The sequence below is a fragment of the Gallinula chloropus genome, assembly GCF_964237585.1.
Source record: "Gallinula chloropus genome assembly, chromosome: 12".
NCBI classification, from domain to species: domain Eukaryota; kingdom Metazoa; phylum Chordata; class Aves; order Gruiformes; family Rallidae; genus Gallinula; species Gallinula chloropus.
Genome location: NC_140097.1, coordinates 13,051,938 through 13,074,693, shown reverse-complemented (window position 1 = coordinate 13,074,693; position 22,756 = coordinate 13,051,938). Strand labels below are relative to the sequence as shown.

The window sequence follows — 22,756 nt, the reverse complement described above, 5'->3', positions numbered from 1 at the left end:
GTAAAGCTTTCCAAGTATGCTTTAAACAAAAACAAAACCCCAAGCAATTGCTCTGGTTATTAGTTCTGCTATTTTAAAATCTTTCCATGTGAGCATCCATTGCCAGATGTGAAAGGTACTTCAACCAATAGCATTTAGAGACATCTGTGCATTCAGGTTACCAGAAAGTTAGTTCTGAGACTCATTTGTTGTTGGGTGAGTATATAACCTCCCACAGAAAGCACAATTATTAACATAACATCCTTTCCTGAGAGGAAGAAAGCCACCAAACTGACCACCATACTGTGCCAGTCTACTTATCTGGAAAGTACACAAAACCCTACAGTGATAAATATCATAGAAACTAAGCAGGAGATTGACAGAAAGATTTAGAGCTCAGCAACCTGCGAGGTCTTCAAGTGACACATTTAGGATGTTGTCCTCAGGCCAAAGGAAACGTACAACACACATCCAGGCCAAAGAAATCCTGCTCTAACAGGTGCCACTGCTGCCAGCCAAGTGCAGCAGCTATGTAGGGACTGAGGATGCATGTTGTAACACAAGCTGTATAGTTCTCCCCTCCTCATTCCTGCCTGTCAGCAACCAGAAATTGCCTTCATCATAACAATACAGGAAAAGAATTCAATGCTTTTGTACATGAAAGAGAGTAATTTCAATCCTAAGAATTAAGTCGGGATGGAAGCTGGAACACAATTACATATTGCACGTCTTGGTCAGAGTCCCAAACAAAGGTAGTTGGCAGAACGTCTCCGCCAGCAGATAACACCAATAAATGGCCTCATTTCCATCTATTATAAGATAATAAACAGGCTTTCCTTACTCACACTGTCCTCATTTCTATCGGGCCCCTCTCAAGATTTGCTGTCTTTTTGACACATGCTCCAGGTGTTCTTCATCCACAAACCTCAGTGCATCATTGCAAGTTAAATGAGGTGTCTACAAGCCACTTCTCTCAGCTTTGTGAAACTAGATAAGTGCAATTATGATTCCCCTCCAGCTTTTTCCTCATTCAGATTTTGCAAGGGTTTAGTAACCTCTTAAAGAACATTTTGCTCCCCAACAGGCCTCCCAAGGACACAGGGGTATCACGTTGCCCACTTGCTCTCTGTTCAGAAAGGACTGACCTTGTCCTTCACTAACAAAATCAGATCTTAACAGGCAAGAGAACATGGTGTTAAGAAATATCAGATATAGCACTCGAGTGGGTATCCTCTCCCAATTTGGGAGTAAACACCCTGCACCTCAGTTGCATTTCCTCATAATGACTGGCTGGATCAAAGACTTTTACTGGGCTCTTTTGCACTCAGAGGGAGCGTTTACTGAAAACAGCAGTGGGAACAAAGCTAGTGAGAGAGGAAAAAAGTGGAACCAAAAAAAATAGATAAATACAAAGAGTCTTTTCTCAAACACAACCAAGGCTCCTGGGCTGCTGCCCAGGATCACGAATGCTTCATTTCTTAAATTTCTTCAGAAGCAAAACAAATAGTTGTGCTTCCAAATTTTCCTAACACCTGTAAGCTTAATGCCTCCAATCAGCACTTGCTCACATCTTTATCGTCAAGCCTGTGTTATGAAGTTTTGATAAGCTTTTTCCTTCCCAATGTCTCTCACTCCACATGGATAAGAGCCACTAATAGAAGACAGAGACCCAAATCCCTGCCTCTGCTATTGCCTAGGTTTTGCAATCAGCAACTGCCTGAGTATTGTGTGAGACCCAAAGCACTGCTGTGTATTACACACTTATCTCTGCAAAACCACCCTACACAAGTGACAACTTCCAGGCAGGGAGGGGGGGCTCGTGCAGCTTTGTGATAATTAAAGCATAGACGAGTGTCACTGCTGTAGATAATTATGCATTAGCAGTGAAATTATTTAATGGAATGAAATAAACCAAGCCAAATGTTTTGTTTTAAAGGGAATTTAGGGTCTGCAAAAGGTGCCCAACTGACAGCCCATGAGAGCCAAAAGTGACAGTCCTCCTGTCATTCATAAAAGCAATAGGACACAACAGCCTGGCAAGCCTCCACCTCCCACCAGGCACGGAGGGGGAACAGGGGAGAAGCTGAAGAAAATTCCAGCCTCCCTGGTCATTCAAGCTCTGATCTGTCTAACGAGCACCCACACAGGGACCAGTCAGTCAGTAAGCAGAGGGGCACAACTGACTGGGATCAGTTCCTAAATAGAGATACCAGTTCTGACAAAATGGGTTCGTTCAACCCACAGATCCTTCCACAGCCCACCCCCACAAGCAGCCACCAGGGAAAAAAAAAGAACCCCAAAAAAAGAACATTTTTAATTCTGTCAGTACAGACAAGACTCCAACCAACAACAGAATCAACTGTGTAAGTAGGCAGAAAACCATCTCCTCCCACCAAGCCCATGAGGTCTTCCCCCACCCTCTCCTCCTGCAGCAACAACTGTGCACCTACAGGCACGCCCACCACCGCTCTTGTCTAGATGGCTCTCAACAGCGTCCTCCTGCTTGTTAAAACAAGGACTCTCAAGGTCAGTCAGAATTTATAAAGTAGCCATTTCATCTTTTGTGCTTCTCTGGCTGCATTCCTTCCTAAAAGCTGCTGAATGTTGGAGATTCTGCTGGGTCTGAAAGCCCTGCCAACACCAGGGCCAATTAGGAGTTTCAGGATGATGCATATTAAAGTTATTATGGGAGGCAGTTATGCAGCCAGAATAAATCTTAACTGAACCTTTAAGTGGTTTTTATAACTCTTGTTTCTCCTTCTTGAAAACAGATGAAAAGATACAAATCTCTCCCCTAAAAATCTGCAGGGATTCCAGCCAACCACCAACTTCTCCCTCAAGAGAAGATTCTGCCCTCAGAGCAATAATTAATTTCGTCCAAGGCCAGCTACATCATCTTTATGTTTTAAACTCCTAATAGCTCAACTCCATCAGAAACTTACAGTTATCAGTGAAGACTGGTGTGAGGTACTGCCTTTCAAAAGCACTGCATATACATCTCAAACTTCTCCTGATAGAAACCCCAGTGGTTTTACAGTACAGGCCACCTTAGACACTCAGCCTGACCACAGATAGACAGAGGGGTTTGGAGGGAGTATCTAATTAGAAGGCTAAGATTCACTGTTTTGACCTGTATCCTCAAGAGGACATGAGGAACAAAGGCAGCAAGCTTATTTTTGATAGCAAGTCTGAAATAGTGTTAAAACAGCATCTGCCATGCTTCCACTGCTTCCAAAACCAAACTTGCTCACAGCAGCAGTTATTTACCCCTCCAAGAAGTACTACTAGAAACCAACTGGAGAGCTGAAGACCAAAGAGAAGCCTAAGGTAGCTGAGAACACACTATTTCAATTGTGGGGAAACCTGCCTCGTCCACCCCCTTGGCAGCATGAGTACACAGTGACTTCATGACCTGCTAGATCCATGCGTTTCAGCATGAAAGAGGCTCCCTAAGCACGGTGAGAAAATGAGATAGAAGCAGGCTGATTCAACACATATCTCCAGGATGTAAATTCCATCAGCACATTGTGACCTCACAACTCCAAACGATGTATTTCTATAGAAACCAACAAACTCCAACAACTCCGGGTAAGCTCACCCTGAAAAATACTGTGGTAACTCCTGGAGAAACCAGAGTCAGAATGAAAACAAATAAGAGAAAACTTTGAGACATTTAGTTGGTATGCAAGTAATGTGAGGGCTCAGCAGCTCCTGCTCCGCCCTTGGAAAGGAGCCCTCATGGGTGTCCCTTCACCGCCACCTTCAGGAAGCACTCACCGCCGCTGTGAAAGTGCTCTCCAGCAGGAAAGGAAGAAAGGGCGAACTCTGCGAAGGCATCGCCACTGGCACGCAATCGAGATGCACATTCGACATCTCTGGTTCCAAAATACGAGTACTACATCTAGAATCACATCCCAGAGAGCTGAGAGCACAGAGCGCACAAAACCAATACACCGAGCAGCCGCGGGGCCGAGCGGTGGGTTGAATCCCAAAGAAGATACATAATTCATCTCCCAAATGTTGCACCAGGCAGATAGATCTTCCCAAAATCCTAAATTCAAAGGGGTGTTAATGAGGATAGGCTGTTTATGGATTGTTTATGGGCTCCATTTGCGCCGTCCCATTTTAAAGGTTCACTCGAAAAGCCAACAAATCTCCTCCCTCAAAAATAATTTTAAACAATAAGCAAATCAAAACTGCTTTGCTAAGGAAAGCAGAAAGTTTCATAAGAATTCAGTCAGTAACAAAGCGAAAATAATAATGCACAGGTGAAAAGAGACATTCTAATGTCATTTATTTATTTACACACATGTGTGCACAAGAAGTACTTTAAATCTCTAGACAATATATTGACTTACCAGAAGATGACATGAATTACCAAGCAGGAAACTTAGTTCCAACTCAGTCTGCATCATAGCTCTTAAAATAGGGAAATGGCTTGAACTGCAGTGAAGCCTAACAAAGCTCAACAGCAACATCTGCTGGCCACTGAACACCAGTATCAAATTAGCCTAATTATCTGGACGTTTATTATTCATTCTTACAAAGATGTGAATTTTTACTGCAGTTTAAGAACGCTCAAGTAAGACAGATGTAACTGCTAAACACGTGTGCAAGTAAGGCAAAGTTTTACCTGCACTTGCACACGGATGGAATCAGAAGAGACTGACATCCATCGTTACCTGCCCACTTGACAGCAAAACACTGAAATTAAGAGGGGTTAAAAATCATGTTAGTGAGACTGTGCTGGAAGAAATCTCTTCTGTCTAGCCACTTCAATCCCATCTGAAGAACATCCATGGTACCCCTTGAACTACTTACTCTCCTAAGGGAGAAGCTCACACACACAAGGCCTGAGGCAGTGAAGTATTTATCAACCTCACTAGTCCCATCTACACGGAGGAGAATGGCAGCTAAGGCCATTAGAGCTCCTTTCCCTCCAGGTGCTTTAACACATTCCTTATTAACCTTAGAAAATAAGCCTGCTATAGCAGAATGACATTAGTGGAGCAGGAGCCCAGCTAATGGTCCCCACTTAATGTGGGCACAAACTGACACTCTGTCTAGATTAACTATAATAAAAACTCTCTCCCCACCACACACCCCCCAGATGCATGAAATTTTATGAATACTTCCAAAGAAAAGAAAATGCAAGTGGCTGGCAACAGTTTCAAGATTGTCTTTAGACCTTCCCCGGGATCTGGAACAAGGGCAGAGCGACCGGAGAAGCTCTTCTGAACAGCCTGATCAGATGGGAAAAGGGGTTGATGCATCCCACTTCTGCTACACTAAAGTGTCAAATTCTTACCTGACCACAGAGAACCAACTCTTTGCAGGTCACAGTATAACAAGAAATCACAGGCAAGTAGGTTTTTAATAGAACTCTCTGATAATCTTCAGTAGCACAAAGCTTAGAAAAATTACACTGCAAAATGCTGAGCTTTGAACAGGAAAAGGCAGGGGGGAGAGGGGCAACATTTTAGTGATAGAAAACTGTATGCTGGGCTGAATTTCATTATCTTTAATTTTTTTGTTTGTTTTGCATTTTAAAGCTCTCATGCTTTTTCAAGTTTTGTACCTGAAACCAAGTTCTTTTACCCTGAATAATTAGGGAAGAGGATTTAAGAAACTCGCAAGTTTATTTGCAACTGACATGAAGTTTTTGTTGGTGGTGGTTGGAGGTAAATGTTTAGGAGGTTTTTTAGAGCACTGTTTTGTTTTGTGGTGGTCTGTTGATTGGTTTTTGAGGATTGTGGTTTGGTTGCATTGGTTTGGGGGTTTTTGTTTGGTTAGGTTCTTTTAAACATACCTTCATCCCCAATCCCCTGCTCTCTACATTTAGCTGTTGAACTAGGAAAGCGTATCCTATGAAAACACAAAAATGACTGAACACTCAGGTCCTCATCTGGGAAGAGAGGACCTTTTGTAAGGAACCCTTTGTGTATTGGAAGTTTGGAAGCTACAGGGGGAGTCACAGTTTTAGCTCGATGGTGCCAATTACAGCTACAGCAAGATGAATACTGAGGAACAAATCCATTCTGCTCAGAGGCTGGAGAGAAGGGAAAAGGAGAGAGAAGAGATATGAGTCTCTGTGTTTAGAAAGAGAAAGGGGCTTGAAGTCATCTGCTAGACAGTGAACCACTTTTTCCATCGCAAAAGCATTAAGCTGAAGATCCAGAGAATGTACATGGTAAGCTCTCGGTCCTAATTGGAAGAGCACTGGTTATTTAACAAATGTATCCTTAATCTAATGCACTATTCAAGCAGGTATTAAACTGTTTTTTTCTTTCAGTCAGCAATTATACATAGCCCTGCTCTGTATGTCTGTCTGATCAATTTTTACTCTCGACTCCTACTGCATCATCCTTCAAGTTTGCCCATTATCACAAAGTTTTCAAGGCTAAAAAGGCTCTAAACCCCCAATGTAACATAGAGATGAAGAAAAAAGCCAGCGGTCTAATTCCTGCTCTCCCTCACAGGCTTCCAGGTGTTCTATTTTCATTGTCTAAAAATCAAGAAGGAGAAAGTCATCAGCTCATTTCCTCTCCCTTATTACAGCCCCTTTAAGAAGCTACTTGCCATCATATCTTACTCCGTACACAGAAATAATACAGATAATTGCAGATGGTCAGAACAAACAAGCAGAGAAAGTATATGTAGATAATACAAAGGAAACAAAAATTCTGATGTGGTCCAAAAGCAGAAGGAATTCCTGGCAAATCACAGCAGTTGTATCCAGGTCATTTCTAGTTGATATAAGGCAACCACAGAGCCAAAAATAATACAGGGACAGACTTTAGACAAAGCTAAACAAGGATGCTGGCAGCAAACTTCCCTCTGCAGCTCGGAATTTCCTATCTCCTCCCCACATGTAGCTATTCCAAAAAAATTTGCATTGGGAAGGGGAAATGTTGCTCATGGAAATACTGGCTTTAAACTGCTGAAACTCCAAAATACAGAGGCAGCATGCAATTAGGAAGATATTATGCTGACTGTAATAAGAAACTCTAAGAGTCCACGCAGCTGCCCAAGAGTTAACATTATGCATTTCTCATCAAAACCTCTTCCAAGAGGTTAAGCACACAATAGACTATCTAAAGCACAGCTAGAAAGGCTGCTTGAAATTCCACACATGTGCCTCAGCAATGTATTTCTATTAATGTCCAGTGTGTGTCAGCGTGAAGATAAGGTACCAACATCATGTCCAACCAGCCAGCTAGAGAATGGGACACTGTGTAAAACATTGTCTGATGCTTAGAATCCCGGAGAACAGCGGTGCTTGCAATCTCACCCGCTGCACACGTGCCTGATAACACCACCAACGAGGAGAGGCAGAAGCAAACCATCCTGCAGTTTGGGGAAAGTAAAAAGACAGATAAAGAGGGAAGAGGAGGGAAGCAAACAAGAACAACAATAAACTTCATCAGCCAAGAGCAGCAGGTTTGAGGATGTCTAACTGTAGCAGAGAGCATAAACAAACTGGAAAAAGCTTCAGTGAAATTTCCACTTGCTTTTGGTTTTCCCCTTAAAGAAACTTAAGGGCTAACATCAGTGCATATTATTTCTGCCATCATACCATATGCACTCAGCTTCCTCTTCTAGTCTGATCCAACAAAGCTGTATGTATTGGGAGACTTGTGGCAGACACTGCATTCGAGGAACTGTGACCCTGAACAGGACATGTCTGCTCTGCTGGGTGCAGAACTTGGGGCCTGAGGAGCCCATATGTTCCCATAGGCAGCTGCTGTGTGAGAACCCGCTGGAATACCCACCAGTCTGTGCTGTGCATGGTGGGCATCATCACACAAATGACATTCCAGCCTGTCAGAAAACTCCCTATTATCTGAGCAGCTGACTAATATAATCTGTAACTTACCTACCTTTGAGAAAGGTAAACTCTATGTGGGTGAAGGGGTGCAATGTAGCCATCCTGACCAGGAGACTGCTGTGTGCCAGGGCGGTGGTGATCCACTGAGCAGCTCACGTGAGCAGGTGCACACAGAGGTACAGCAGGTCTGCCTCGTGCTCCAGATCCCTCAGCACGGTAACAGAGGAGCTGGCAGGCAGTGGCCCCTTCTACTGGCCCTGCAGGACCTTACCTCTATCTAAAACACCAGCAAGACGTTCTCATGTGTACACCCTTCCTGAACAGAGCTGTTTTCTTGTAGAAGTGCAATTGTTCAAGTGACAAAAAAGGAGGAACCTCTCCATCTGCACAGCACACCATGGGAAAACCCATCCCCAGTCTATCCAATGCTGCGTGAAAGCAGGGCTCCCAGCATATCTGAAGGGACATAAGATTTACTTGCTATCTATAGCCACCTCACTATTCTATCTTATTAAACTAGCTATTTTATTAAACCACTTGTCAGCCTTTCTTCCAGAAAGATCCCTGTGTTGTTTCTCTCTCACACCACTGCCCGGTGAGGAGCACTCTGCCCATCTCGGGTATTTTCTTTACCATTCCTCTGCTGTCAACAAGGATCCCATCAAGACATTTACATTAAGATTCCAAGAAAAGGTGGCAGAAGCACCAAAGCTGGTTTTCACAGCATTTAGGGAATATGACAGAAATGACACCCAGTGGCAGGTCACCTACCTCACATCCCCATCGTCTGAGAGTGTAAAAGCAATCAAAGCTTTCCATTCAGTGCCAGCTTATTTCCTAGCTGTTACATCAGCCCTTTAAATTCATAATCTTGGTCTCTTTAAATAACACTTTCCAGTCAGAAATATCAAGACAATTTTCAGCGATCAAGCATCATTGATTGGAGACTCAAACACTGTCATTTTATTGATAGAACACAATGAATACTGGAAAGCTATCACCAAATACAAAATTAGCTATCTGTAATATCCCAAATACTCAAAACACAGACCAGCAAAATCATAATCCAAACATAAAGTTTAACAATGTTCTTACAACTCTCAGCCTTTACACCTATGATAATCTCACACCACAAACCATACCACACTTGACTCTGGCTCAAAGGAAAGGAAAACATACTGAAACACCCTGATGCATTAACAAATCTGTTACTCATGCTTCCAAAATGAGCCACAAAATTAGAGCAGAATTCTACTTCTCCACTGTAGTCTGGTAACAAGAAAAGAAGATGCATCACTAGCTTTTGCTGGACCATTCACAAAAAGGGTATCAATGTTATTCTCTTATTTCTTTATGAATGGAATGTTTTGTAGTTCTACATAGGGGAAAAGGAAGGCTAATCCTGTCTTCTGCTTCTTAAATGACGGAATGGCTTTACAGTACACAAAGTCAGAACAAATTAATCTGGAAGAAGTTTCTGTGGAGTGTATGAACTCGGCAGACAAAAAAAGCAAAGTGTGGGCACAGAGGAATTGAAGACAAGACAGGGGAAGTAGGCAGCACCACAGACAACTTCAATTTGTTCCAGTTGCAGGATTTAAAAAGAGGCCAACCTTGTGATAAGGTCCCTTAGCCCAAGAGACTACAAAAATGAGAAGCTCAAACGACCATCAGCTGCTGAAATCTGCAAAAACTCTCCAAACACAAATTAACCTTCAGAGTCGGGAGATAAAAGACAAGCTGCAGAAATTGGAAGTTGTTAAAAAAATGCTATAAATGTCTGACAAATCACAGCAGCAGTAGCAGGGAAAATAAGGAGTACACTGACAGCATCTTACCCTCTGCCAGATAACAGCTTCGCCTTTCCTCAAGAGAAGATGGAGGAAGAGGAGGTTGTCATTTAGTTTGGCTTTGTTTTTACTTTCTGGGTTCATTCTAGTACACATTATCCAAAATTACTTTAGTTAAATTTAGAACTCACTGATGGTCCAAAGACCAGAAGTTATTAGCTTGCTGAATGTAGAAGACATGTAGATCCTCACCACACCAAGCTTAAATTTAACACAATCCTTTGCAAAGTCCACCATTTAATACTGCAAGTTTATTTTCTATAGGGATGCTTTAAATGTTTAATGGTTTCACAAAACGCACCCACTTCTGTAGCAGAAGGCAGCAGCCAAAGAGGATCCTACCTGTGGCAGGGGGGGAAAGGAGGAATGTTTTGGCCCAACACTACAGAGTAACAGACCACTAACTTGAAAGATTCCACCCATTAATACATTTTCTTCAAAGGAAAGCCTAGAAAAGTATCTCTTTGCCCAAATAACAAGAATGAGAAGGATAGAAGAACAAGGTCTGAAGCTGCTCAGCCTATTTAAATCCCCCTGTCAGTAGCTTGCAACGTTTTGTAAAAAATCATTAAGATTTAAACAAAAAACCACCCAAACCCAAACCATATCTTCCCATTATGTATCAACACATTTAAAAGGCAGTTTTATTCAATTAGTGAAAGCAATCAAAAACCACTGCATCACAGCTTATCGCCAGAGACAATGCTACTCCTGCTGACCTAGTCAGAGTGCCCTGGCTGGCTCTGTGTGCACTAAGGGCAGGTACCGAGTATTTGACATGCTGTGGAACCAGCCAGATGCCAGGGAACATCACTCATCAAGAGGTGCTGTCCCCACAACTGGCAGTACCCATGTTGTCCATGAGAATTAATGTTCTGGTCACGAAATGCACCAGTCATTTGCTAAAGAAAACAAAATCTAATCTGAAAAAACGGTGTCCTCCTTTTAGTAAATGCATGTAGGTACCTGTTGCTAATCACTGTAACTTCAATCAAAATCCAACTTGAAGGAAAAATAACTGCCTGGGCTTTCTACTCACTTTGCACTGTTATTTAAAACAAGCCTCCACGCTTTATTTAAATCAAAGTTTTCTTTTTCACCTGCAAAAAACTTGAATCGAGAAACTTTCACAGAAATTAAAGAACCACTAAACACCAAAGCCTGAGATTTGCACAGCAGTGCCTCCTCCACTTCCTACACAGCTGCTTGCAACTTTAGAAGAGAAAAGAAGTTGGTTCAATGTGTTGTTTCAGCTGCAGAACCAACAGGACCACCAAAAAACCGGCCCTGATGTGAGCAGCATCCAAACCGTAATGCAAAGCTCAGAGACGTGACATCAACTCAAAAAAATAGGGAGGAAAGAAATTACAAGTTTTGATGATAGAGGCCTGACCTTAAAAATAGCAGTCTCACTTCACTGATGGCCCCAAGCTGTCACAGCCTGAACCAACACTGTGCTACTACTGGCCCTCAGCCAGTCACTCCAGCTTCTCACAATGATACGGGATTACACACCAGAAAAACACAGCCTAATCTAGAGATGCTTACCTACGGTTAATCAGCCAGGATGAAGCTGATCCCCAGCTTAACACAAAGTAAATGAAGGCCTTAACAAAACTAAATTATGTTCAGCACCATTATCTAAAAGCATCTACAGCTGATACTGCTCAACAACAGTGAATTGCCCACGATTGACTGGAAGCTTCATCAATGATGAGAAATCTAAAGACTTCCCATGAATGGGCCAGTTGGACCATTTGTTTCAGCCTTGTAGGGGCACAGGAAATTATTCCACCTGGTCACTCCCTTACTACCACCAAAATTCTCCCCTATTGTACCAATCTACAAATGAACTATTTATGCCACTTTCAGTAACGTAAAGCGATTTTACCTCCACATCCTTTGGAATGGAGAAGAAAACTTAGCAGTGAAAATGTCAGCTGTCCAATAGACACTAAACCAACAAGGACAGAAGTCTCCAAAGTATGCCACGGGCAAAGCCCAAGAGCTCAGAATCCCACATTCACAAGATGACACCAATCTCAAAACCCACTGCCCTGACCAAAGGCATTCCCAGTCATGTATTCTTCCTTCAGCCCTTCTCTCTTGAATCAACAAGAGATGACAGCCTCTGAAGAGCAAAGAGATTATTTCTGGGCCAGAAATCACCCAAAAGAATCCAACAGCCTATGACCAATTACAAGTGACTACAACAGCAACCAGAGAAACACTAAATCCCTGTATTCCCTCCCATGACTATATTCCAGGGCACACTAAACACAACAGTGCAAAGCTGGACCCACCAGAAAGCAAGGTTGCCATCCAGTAAGCCACTGAGCAGGGAACAACCAGGAACGCTGGGACTAGGAAGCCATCCGTCATCAACAGCTGGAGAAACACTTTCCCAGCAATTTAGGAATTCTGTGTCCAGTCTGTTTTTCCTTCAGAAACCACAGCCCATCAGCCTTGTCTGAAAAAGCTAATCGTGGTGCAAAGTTTGTCCTACCATCACCTCATTTCTGAATTCATCCTTTCAAAGTGGGAAGGAAGACGACTTTTGGTCAATAACTCTGACAAAGCCATTATCCTAGGGGTATTAAATGGGGAGATAAGAACTTCAGGCCTTTGCACAAATCATATTAGTTCAATTCTCAAATCCTGGTAATGCTTCTTTTCAAAGTATTAATTTCATTTATTCTATTTGCTCTCCCTCTGTCCCGATAACACAGGCGCACATGGCCCCTAAATGAGATCCTCCTATTTTATAAGTTATAATCCTCCCTTTCTAGAGTAGTAATGAGATGTCTTCGCTTAATCGCGTTTATTTCCACCCCCACCCCCAGCTTCTGCTTTTCTCCATCCCCATTCCACATTGATTTGTCTCAAAGGTTTCAGCAAAAACCATCAGGCAGGGAGTCAGTGGCTCCGAGAGGCTCATGATGCATATGCTGCACAGCCCCAGGAGATTACACCAGAAGAAAAGATCAGCTTTGCTTGCAAAGTTTCTTTTCTTCTCTTGATAAGGAGGAGAAAATAATAAAAAAAAGAAAACCAGAAGAACTGAAAAGTTGAGAGAAGATGTTTTGATTAATTGCAAATAGAAAGACTCCTGGTCCAGGGAAGAGGTGAGCATTCACAACACTGTGAAGCAATTAACTTGACTGTGACAACTTTGGAAGTTTCTCATGCTAGAAATAAAAAAGGATTTGAAGATAGCTGTATTAATTCTTGGATATTTCACATGAGACTTAAGGCACGCTACAAGCATTAGTTAAACACCCCAGGCCTTCTGGTGAAGTACTGTATGTATAATCCTTGTTGCATTGTAAGTACCCACAGCATTAAATTATTCAGAGTCCAGTCAGCACCACGATCCTGCAGTGCTGTGCAAACAATACATTTTATCCCCAATACAAATTGGTGAGGGCTCTTCTGCAGCAGCTTACTTCCTATTTGAGCCAGTCCCTCATGGTTAATCAAAATCATATTCACTCACAGACAGAAATGAATCCTGCAATGTTTCTACTTAAGAGAGCTGTTTTGATTCCTAAACCGAAACTTTAAGGGTTTTTTACTCAAACCTCTGGGTATCTAGAAGCTAAGTACCTTGTTCAAAGTCATTTAAAAAAAAAAAAAAGAAAGATCAAAACAAAAACACAGCACAGGACCCACGTGCTTAACTCCAAATCCCTCTTGTAGCCAGCGTACCACTTCAAGAAAAAAGATAAAACAAAAAACCCTCACAAATCACACAAAAAACAGTAAGTTTTAACCTGCACCCCACCCCATAAATGATGACGTGACTGGGCCATTAGCTGACAGCAAGTTCCCCACCAAAGGTTAGCTCTAGTCCATGCTCTCTTCAGGAACACACACTACAAAGTAAGACTGAAGCACTTCATAGCAATGCTGCCAATAATAAAAGTCAGTGAATGAAAACCATAGAGAGCAGATTAAATGACAAAGGACACTCAGCACAAACAAAATGAAATTGTCTCAAAATGCAACTGTCTTAGTTTGATTTATGGTTGACAAGTGGTAAGGTTCAAGGAGAATACTGCAGCACTACTGGAGACAACTGTACAAGAGAAAGCTACTAACCACCAAATTACTTATAAGTTAAGGGCACAGACCAGCTCAAGATTTTATAGCAAATATTAAAAAAACCCCACACAAACCTTTGTAATTACAGATGGCATGATTTTCAATTTTTACTAAATTAAAAGCTGCTAGAAGCAAATTATTCACTTGTTATTTCTTTCATGGGACTTGCCCCAATTTGCCTAGTAGGTCACAACAACAGAAGCCCTGAAAGGTGTTCCATTACCAGTTTGAGCAAGTAATTTCCAGTGCCATCTGCACCTGCACCACCACTTGGTACCTAGAGTTCCACTACTATCTTCAACCTGGAAGAGAAGACTGACACAGAGGAGATGAAAGAACAGCTCTCACCCATTATTTGCCTCACTGCTAGAGCTAAAAAGCATCAGTGAGTGAGAAACACTCAAGTCCTGTTCCAAATAAAGGAAGAAAAACAATACTGGACAACAAAGGACAGATATGATTTGAGTAGGATTGAGTCAGCACCATAAGGTAACCATGCCCACAAGGAAACTGTAGCTGAGATAAAGCAAGTCTGATTGGGATCCCAATAATTTGAAAGGCTGGCGGATACAGTTCCTGCTTAGAAGACATATAGAAGCCGACAGACAAAGCTTTGACCTCATCTCTGCAAGGGCAGGCTAGACTATTCCATTTTTAAGGATCTTAAATTTACGACTGATCAAGAGACAGTTTAAGAGCAATGAAATTTAACAGTTTCTCATTCTTGCCCCACGTTCTGGGCTAACACCCCATGGTCACTATTTATCCCTTACAGGTTACACAAGGAGAACCGGATCAGGTTCCTGCAGAGCATCAAGTACCAGATATCTGGGTATGAGACACTGCAGGATTAAAAGCTAATTCAAATAACAGGACAGCTTCTGTGTGTGTTAGAGGTCGGGTCCCAACTCATTTTCAGAAATGCCCTGTTTACACTTCACAGGCACTGCCTCACTCTGCCAGTCACATCTCTCCAGGATTACTGCACCCCTCATGGCAGGAGGGCAGGGCTCCACTTCTGAGATGGGCCACATCTTTAGACTGGACAATAAATCCACTGGCTTCTTCCACCACCTCTTCACAGAGGTCTGTTAATTGCATTCATAAAGAGAATATCAGTGAAGAGCTAATACTGCATCTGCTGACCCAGATGTCCTACGCAGAGGGACAGCAGTCACCTCCCTCAGACATCACTACCCTAAGGCTCAGCCACATGACTTCCCATGACTAGTGTACAGTGCACCAAGGGGAAATGTCCTACCCCACACCAGCTGTTCACAAGCTCCATCCAGGAGAGCAACCTCAGAGACCTACCAGCCTAGCCACATGCAAGTGTTATCACGGAGTCTAAAAGCACTAACAGGTCCAAAACCACAGACAAACTCACTGAAGACAATTACATCAAGGACTGCTACCCAGTCAGGTGAAAATACCTCTTGTAGAAAGCCTGTAAGCCCCAGAATGGCAGATGTTGTGAGTGTAAACGGGTGGGAAACACCACTGTGCATCTGGCTCTGTTCTCATGCTCTCTGTAAGCAGCTCCTATAGATCACTGTCAGAGAAGGGCTATAGCTAGAAGGACCCTCTGTCTGAACCACTATGGACATTCTTATATAAATTTTATTTATTCAGACCCCAAAAAGGCTTTCATGTAACAACCTCAAAATGCTCCACAGCCAAGGCACGTGCCTGGGAAAGCCATGCCTGTTACCATTCAACAGAAATAAAAAATGCTCATAGGAGGATTCTTCAGTTAAATCAAGGGTGTGCAATGGATCAATAGGATGGAAGAAACATAATAAACACCATCATTACTCAAGCCTGTCCTCTCCCTAAACCATCCTTCCAGTATGTACCCAGCAAGGAAAATTACTCTAGTTTCCTCAACAAAGTTTGAACATCACAGTGTAAACGAACAGGCAGTTTGATCTCCCTGTGGCAAGCACAGTCCCACCTTGCTGTCACACCAAACACCTCATAGCACTGCAGGTCAGGAAACAGTGGCAGCTCCAGTAAGACTCTGCCCTGTTTACAAGCCGTACACCTTGCCACAGTAATCTCAGTATTTCACAGAAAAGACTAAGATGCTCCAACTTGAGGCCATCGCCCCTTGTCCTGTCCCCACAGATCACTGAGAAGAGACTGGCCATCTCCCTCTGTCTCCCACACTTCAGATATTTATAAACATTAATAAGATCCCCTCTCAGTTGTCTTTTCTCAAGGCTGAGCAGCCCCAGGTCACTCAGTCTTTCCTTGGAGGGGAGATGCCCCAGGCAAAAAGAACACAGTATAAAATAGTATCACGTAAGAAGCACCAATGACAACACTGTGAGTCTCATCCCAGGTACTTCTGCCTCCATCACTGCCCTTCTCAGTGCTGGTATGACAGTAACCCAAGAGGTTCTCTCACAACACCAAGGTGCCTGACTAGCAGTAAAGACTGCAGCAGGATGAAGTCCCCAGAAACATCTGCCTACGGGGCAAGAACAGCCTGGTTTGGGAGTCAGTGGTGTATCCAAAAGGGATTTATGCTTCCTGGTCCCTAAAAATCAAATCTCAAGCAATCTTCAAAAATGTTACAGTACTTGATGGTTTTTCTTCTGTGGCCAGCATCATAAGGACTCAAACAACAGATCTCACTATTATTTTTTATCAATTTGGGTATTTGCACATTTATATTCTAGAAAACAGAGCACAGCAGAATCCAACCCTGTATTCATTTCACACAGGTGAAGTTTAAAAGTGCCCATGAGCTCAGACGACAACCCCATCTACACACACCACGCTGACCTGCCACAGGTGGGGCTGTCCCAGGCACAGTCACCTCTCCTGTCCCTCCTTACAAGACTGGCCTTACATCACCACACGACATGCTGCCAGCGTACAGCGCCAGCCAGACTGTCAGCCAAACATCACTGAGTGGTGAGCACCACAGCCTAAAGCAAAACTTCATCACACAGGAGACATTAACAAATCCCTTCACCCAGAGAGACTGATTCTGCCCCGTCTGGAAACGTGCTGGAGTTTGTTACTCACCAGCTGGGCCACCCTCTGCCTCTCTTCATCAGTGATGCTCCTCTCCCGCTGAAGGGCGGTGTTCAAGGCCTCGCTGGCTGCTTCCCTTTCCCTCTTGGCCAGCCGGAGCAGCTCCTCTTGGACCAGCGCCTGCTCTTGCTCATACCTACCGAGTACCAAAGGCAAAGAGGGGTGGTCAGCAGACTTCTGGCAACAGGGTCATGGCTCAGCACAGACTCACCCTGCTGAACCACAAATCCACAGTTTATTCCATACAAAGTCAGCTCACATCCCCTCCATCATCAGCAGGAATTCAGAAGTCCAACAAACTTGAAAGGTGACCTGCAACTTCAGTGATACACAGCTCTGGCAGCAACAGTACACTTAGTGCCATATAAGCTGATGCAGTTAGTGTTTATCTCTACTAAGTACTTAATTATTACCTGAAAACAGCGAGAATAGGAAGTAGTTAGCTAAATAAATAGATACTGCTTAAAAAAAGATTGAGGGATGTACAACAATGCAAGGAGTTAGCCTGACAAAACTGCTCCTCCACTCTGAGGGAACCAAAATCACATACAACACGAGCACTGAAAGCAGCAGCCTCACAAGTCCATAGCCTGGACCCCTGAACCTCAGACTGCCATGAAGGACTTTTTGTTCAGTTTGAGCTTTGGGAATTCCACATGCACAAAGCAAATCCCAGGATGAATCAGGTTAGATAGGTCCACTGAAGGTCATTTATTCCAGCCTCCTTCTCAAAGCAGGACTTCAAGGTTATATCAGGTTGCTCAGGATCTTCATGAGTCAACTTTTGACAGTGTCCAAGCGTGGAGATTCTACATCCTTCCCAAGTAACCTGGTACAGTGTTTCCCTGCTCTCACTGGCTGACTGGGGTTCCCCCCTGCTCCTTATACTCCAGCCAGAATTTCCATGCTGTGATTTCTGTCCCTGGCCCCTTGTCCTTTCAGTATGCACATCTGAGAGCAGTTTGGCACCACCTCTTCCAAAACACTACCTGGAAGCTGAAAACAACAGTTAGATCCCATCTCTTCTCCAGGCTAAGCCAATGCAGTTCCCTCTGCCTGTCTTGTCACTGGGCTCTAGATTGCCACTCAGAGGGACCTCAGCAATGTGCCTTCCAGGGAGCAGAGACCACCCCCACATTTTGATGCCATCCACAGTCTTTCCCAGGATGCAATTCAGCCCAACCAGGTCTGGTTCTACAGTTAAGCCAGACACATACAAACTGCTCCTCCCTTTCCTGTCTTCCCTGCTTACCTTTCCACTGCATTTCTGTCCCTACCTCTCTTTCCCCAGACCAAGCACTTGGGATGCTGTTTGGTAGCTCAGCACTGAAAACTCACAGCAGCTTTAATTCCACAGTCCCCAAGAAAGCAAACCAGCTTTCCAAAGACTTCCTTGCTTGGATCTCTGGCTTTCCTAAGGACAGTGTGATTGATGCAACAGGGTTTCGTTTCAACAGGTTTGGCCAGTCGGTTATAATACTAAAACACCACCACAGAGACTGCTTGTCATTAACAGCCAAGATGGATCTTCACAGCATCTTTAAAAACACACAGACAGGTCAGGCCAGTAGGTTTATAACAGAAAGCTAATGAGCTCTCACTGTCTGCAATGCCAAGCACCACGAGACTGCTGTGGTTCTTGACAAAGAGAATAGTTTTCTTCTGCAATTTTTCTTCTCTCCTTTACCTCATCCTTACAGGTATTTCTATCAATTAAAACACCCTTGGGTGAAAGATTCATAGCATTCCAGTACTGACATACAAACTCTTTACATTGGCCCTCCCTCCTTCTCCAAACACCGCTCCAACTGGCCACAGCTCCCCTGACCACTCTTTTTGGCTAAGGGACAGGCTTCCTTTAAAAAAAATAAATTTAAGAAGTGCATCCCATTGCTCTTAACTGGACAAGGCTATAGAGGGGATTCTCAGGCATTAAAACACACAGTCACCACACTCACACTAAAGTAAAACATATATACTTGTACTCCAAAAGGAGTTAAACAATTGCCTTTTCCAAGAACTTGTCCTCACCTCCTGTACAGTTCCTGCTCTGCAGCTGAAGACTTCTGATCAGAGTCACTTGACATCGGTGGCTGGATTCCTAGAAAGAAGAACAGAAATCTCTGACAGCTATAGTATGACACATAATTCTCCATTACATAAGTTAATTGAGGAGATTATTTCATATGTGATAGCCCATCAAGAGAAAAAAACCCACTACAATGCACCTAGAAAAGTTTCAAGAAAACTTAAATTCCATGTATGGAGTTTGAATTCATGAAATAGATACACTGACAGCACTGTCTTCAACAAGGCACACCAAACACAGCATGCTACAGGAACTTCTAGGTAAGGATGTTAACCCCTCAAACCCATGGTTTATACTGAAACACAGGCGCAGTTTTACTCCTACTTTCCATTTTTCTCCTCTAGTTCCATGAAGTCTTCCTATTGATCACCCAGTTTCCTGGTAATCACAAGGGATCCCACAAGTGAAGTTATTCAATGGAGTTCTGGCCATTCCTGATGCCAACTCCACTTTCAGGAAAGATGTGAGCTAACAGCAAACAAACCTTCAGCAGCCAAGGCCTGGGTCCCTAACTTCATGTTAAGTCTGCATGCCTTAAACAAACCCATGCTGATCACACACATCAAACAAAGTCCATTTGAGAACCAAAAGAAACCAAATAGCTTTCTGACCTGTAAAGAAAGCTAAGTTCAGAAACCAAGTTCTCACCACCCACTCAGCACACTGTGCTTGGTCAGCGTATCCTTCCCCATGAGCTGATTTCCAAAGAACCAAAACACAGCATTTCCCCCACCCCTCCACAAGGAGACACAAAATCAGCTTGCCAGGAATGGAAGATAAAATAAGAAACTTCTGCTTTGCTTATTGCATGTTCATCTGAAAACCTAGAAGTGTTCAAAAAGTGCTACAAGTTCATTAAAGCATTTGAGAAGGGTGGTATTCCAAAGAGAGAAGAAAAGGATCTAGAAAAACGAGTCTTGAGGTCAGGCACCAACAGAACTAGAACCAGATCACCTCAACCTCTCCTACTGCCAGGTGACATGGCTGCCTTTCAGAAACATAAAGAGGTGTCACAGGACTGTAACATCCAAGGTGTTCAATTATGCTGATATCCACGTACATAAAAGTGTTACAAAGAGCTCCACTCACAAGAAGCTAGTTTTGAAAAGGTGCTGATAGAACATCCAGCGTTGGCCCTTCTGAGAAGCCTACTGCAACACTCAGTAGACCTGAGAGGGACTGACAGTACCTGTTGGAGATTTGGGTTTCCCTTCTGCTGCTGGTGAAAATGGAGCTGTGCCATTGGATGAACGGGGCAGTCTCTGGTTTTTGCTCTGAGGAGATTCTTTCATTCGGTTCACTACATCTTCAGAGAGCTGAAACACACACACCCCGGAAGAGAAATTAACCAAGCCAACTCTTAATGGTACACATTGTATCACAGCCATTTCCCATTCATGAAGTTTCCACTCTACTGCAAACCTATTGTCATTTACATCAATTCAATGCCAAGGTCGTTCAAATCCAGGTGGTCAATGCCTGTATGTTAACTTTACATTTAAAACACCTTGCCCTATCAGGAAGTGATAAAACCTCCCGTCTACTGACCTCAAAGGCTTCACTGCACAGTGAAAATTAATCTCCCACAAACACTAAGGACAGTGGAGAGCACAGTGAAACAAGGCAGCCCCTTGAGTAGGGCCACATTTACCAGAGATGGAAGGCAAGGACCTAAGCAGGCTCTAAGTCTGCCCATTCATCCTCCTCCTTCCCCCACACTTGCTAACCCAGCTCAGCATGGCAGGAGGAATGCAAACAGCCCAGCAGAGAACAGCTGCACAGCCTTCCCAATCACATAAGGCCACAAGCAGTTTTGCAATCTCAGCTTCATTCTCGCTCGCTTATTTGAGTCCAAGGCCATGGAAAAACAAGAAAAGTTAACTTGAAGCTTCTTGGCCATTCAGTCACGTGAGGGGCTGCTCGCAGCGCTGTCAAGACTGACGCCCTCCTCCTCCCAAGGTGAGAGGTTCTGTGCTGACTGCCCTGGCCCCAGAGCAGAACGAGGCCCCTTTCCCCACCTACGCTGGCTGCAGGAGAAGCAGATTCTCAGCTGTGCCACTGCACGCTGCAAGGTCGTTTCCAGACAAAGCTTAGGGGGGAACAGAAATGAAGTATGAGGAAGTGGTAGCAGTGAAAGTGACGGCAGTGATATCAACCCCCCAAACTTCAATAACCAGCGAGGCACAGGGAGAGGAGTCTTGCAGGGAGAAGAAGGTGCCTTAATGATCCGAGCAGTGCTCTCCAGGGCTTGTTTTCACAGCACACGTATGGAGGTGTCCGATCAAAGCTCAAGCAGCAGCTTCCCACCGCCCTCCCAGGAGCCCCCCTAATCCTCGCTAAGCTCCACAACCTCTGATCGCCCCGCAGGCTCAGCCGGCAGGGCTTTGCCAGGCCTCCCGGCATCGCCTCCCCGGCGCCCGCAGAGCCAGGCAGCGTCCTGCGCACCCAACTGCCCGCGAGGCACGGGGCAGGGGCGGCACGGGGTCACCCAACAGTGCCGGGGAAAAGAGGGTCAAGAGCAGTTTGGGAGGGGGAGAAGCGCTGGTGTGCTGCCGCTTACCGAGAGCCGTGCTCAGGCACGCAGCCGCCTTCCCCCACCGCCGCCATCCCGGCACCTCTCTAACCCCTACTCCCCCAGCACCGCCGCCCGGCTTCGCTCCTCTCCTCCCTGCTGCCTCTCCCCGCTCGCCCCTTCAGCCCCGCGCCGCATCCCCCGACCGCCGTGCCCTGCTCAGCCCAGGTCCCCCGCAGCCTCCCTGCCTCCATCACCCGGCCCCAGTGCACCCTCGGGACGACTCACCCTGATGCCCTGAAGCACCCGGACTTGCTCCCGCTCATCCAGCCCGAAGGAGACCTTCCTGCCGCCGTGGCTGCTCTCGCTGCCCCCCATACCGGCGGGGCGGGCGCCGGGGACGCCTCTGTCCACCGCGCCCCCCGATCGCACAGCGCTGCCGCTGCTAAGAGCGCCTCTCCCCTTCCAGTACCTGCCAACATACCCGCGTCCCATTGGCGGCTGGCTCCGGAACATCCAATAGCACGGCGCGGTACTGGCGGCGAGCCGCAGTGCACGCTGGGGGATGTAGTCCGGCGGTGTCCGCGCTGCCCAGTGCGCTTCGGCCTGACCCGGCCTGGGGAGAGCCGCGCTCCCAGACGTCGCCCTAACCCGCACCCTACGGCATCCCAGGGCGGCACCAGAGCGCCTCCGAGCTCGGTGTTTGGCCCTTGGCCTCCCCAGGCTGCCTCCTCCCTTCCCACACACCTCGGTTTGAATGGAGCATCACAGCACCAGTAAACTGCCCCGGCCATGGACCCACGGCACGGAGCTTCCTCACCGGGGCACAGCCGCGGAAGAAAGAAAACAAACCCCCACGTTGCAACGCACAAAATAAGCCAGGAGGGCACAGGTCTTACCTCCTGGTCTGGCACTGAGGAGCTGGAGGAATCACAGGCCAACCAGCCCTGCAGGATGTTCAGGCGATTCCCCTTGGCACCATCAAAGCATCCCCCAACCCAGCCCCGTGCTGGCATCCCCCTTGTCCCCCCAGCGGGCCCTCAGCCACCTTCACACTTGCTGCTTGTGCAGGGGGGTTTGACCCGATCTCTGGAGGTCCTTTCCAATCCTACAAGTCTGTTCCATGCTGATCCTCAAGGAAGCTCCCTACTGCTGTGTGCCAGCTCACATTGCCCTCAGGATTCAAACCCTAAGAGGGACTGTGGCTGCTGCCATCCCTGGCACCCAGCACAGGCAATCCCCAGCCTGAATTGAAGGAATGAGGGGGAAGCTGATGGAACATAGCAGCAGCTGCACTGAGAAACAGCAGCTTTGAAAGGTCTTTTCCAAACAAACTTCTGCATTGCCAG

The 22,756-nt window shown here is 45.2% G+C and overlaps 1 protein-coding gene across 1 annotated transcript in view; it reads right to left on the bottom strand.

Annotated features, from left to right (window-relative positions):
• CHCHD6 (coiled-coil-helix-coiled-coil-helix domain containing 6) overlaps positions 1 to 20,182 on the bottom strand; it is a 109,483-nt gene extending 89,301 nt beyond the window's left edge. The window contains exons 1-3 of the mRNA XM_084269662.1: positions 20,085 to 20,182; positions 18,838 to 18,907; positions 16,798 to 16,942 (exon numbers count right to left, since the gene is read on the bottom strand). Of these exons, the coding sequence (XP_084125788.1) occupies positions 16,798 to 16,942; positions 18,838 to 18,893 (201 nt within the window). The 5' untranslated portion in view covers positions 18,894 to 18,907; positions 20,085 to 20,182. The remainder of the gene's footprint in view (positions 1 to 16,797; positions 16,943 to 18,837; positions 18,908 to 20,084) is intronic.
• Between the last annotated feature and the right edge of the window lie 2,574 nt (positions 20,183 to 22,756).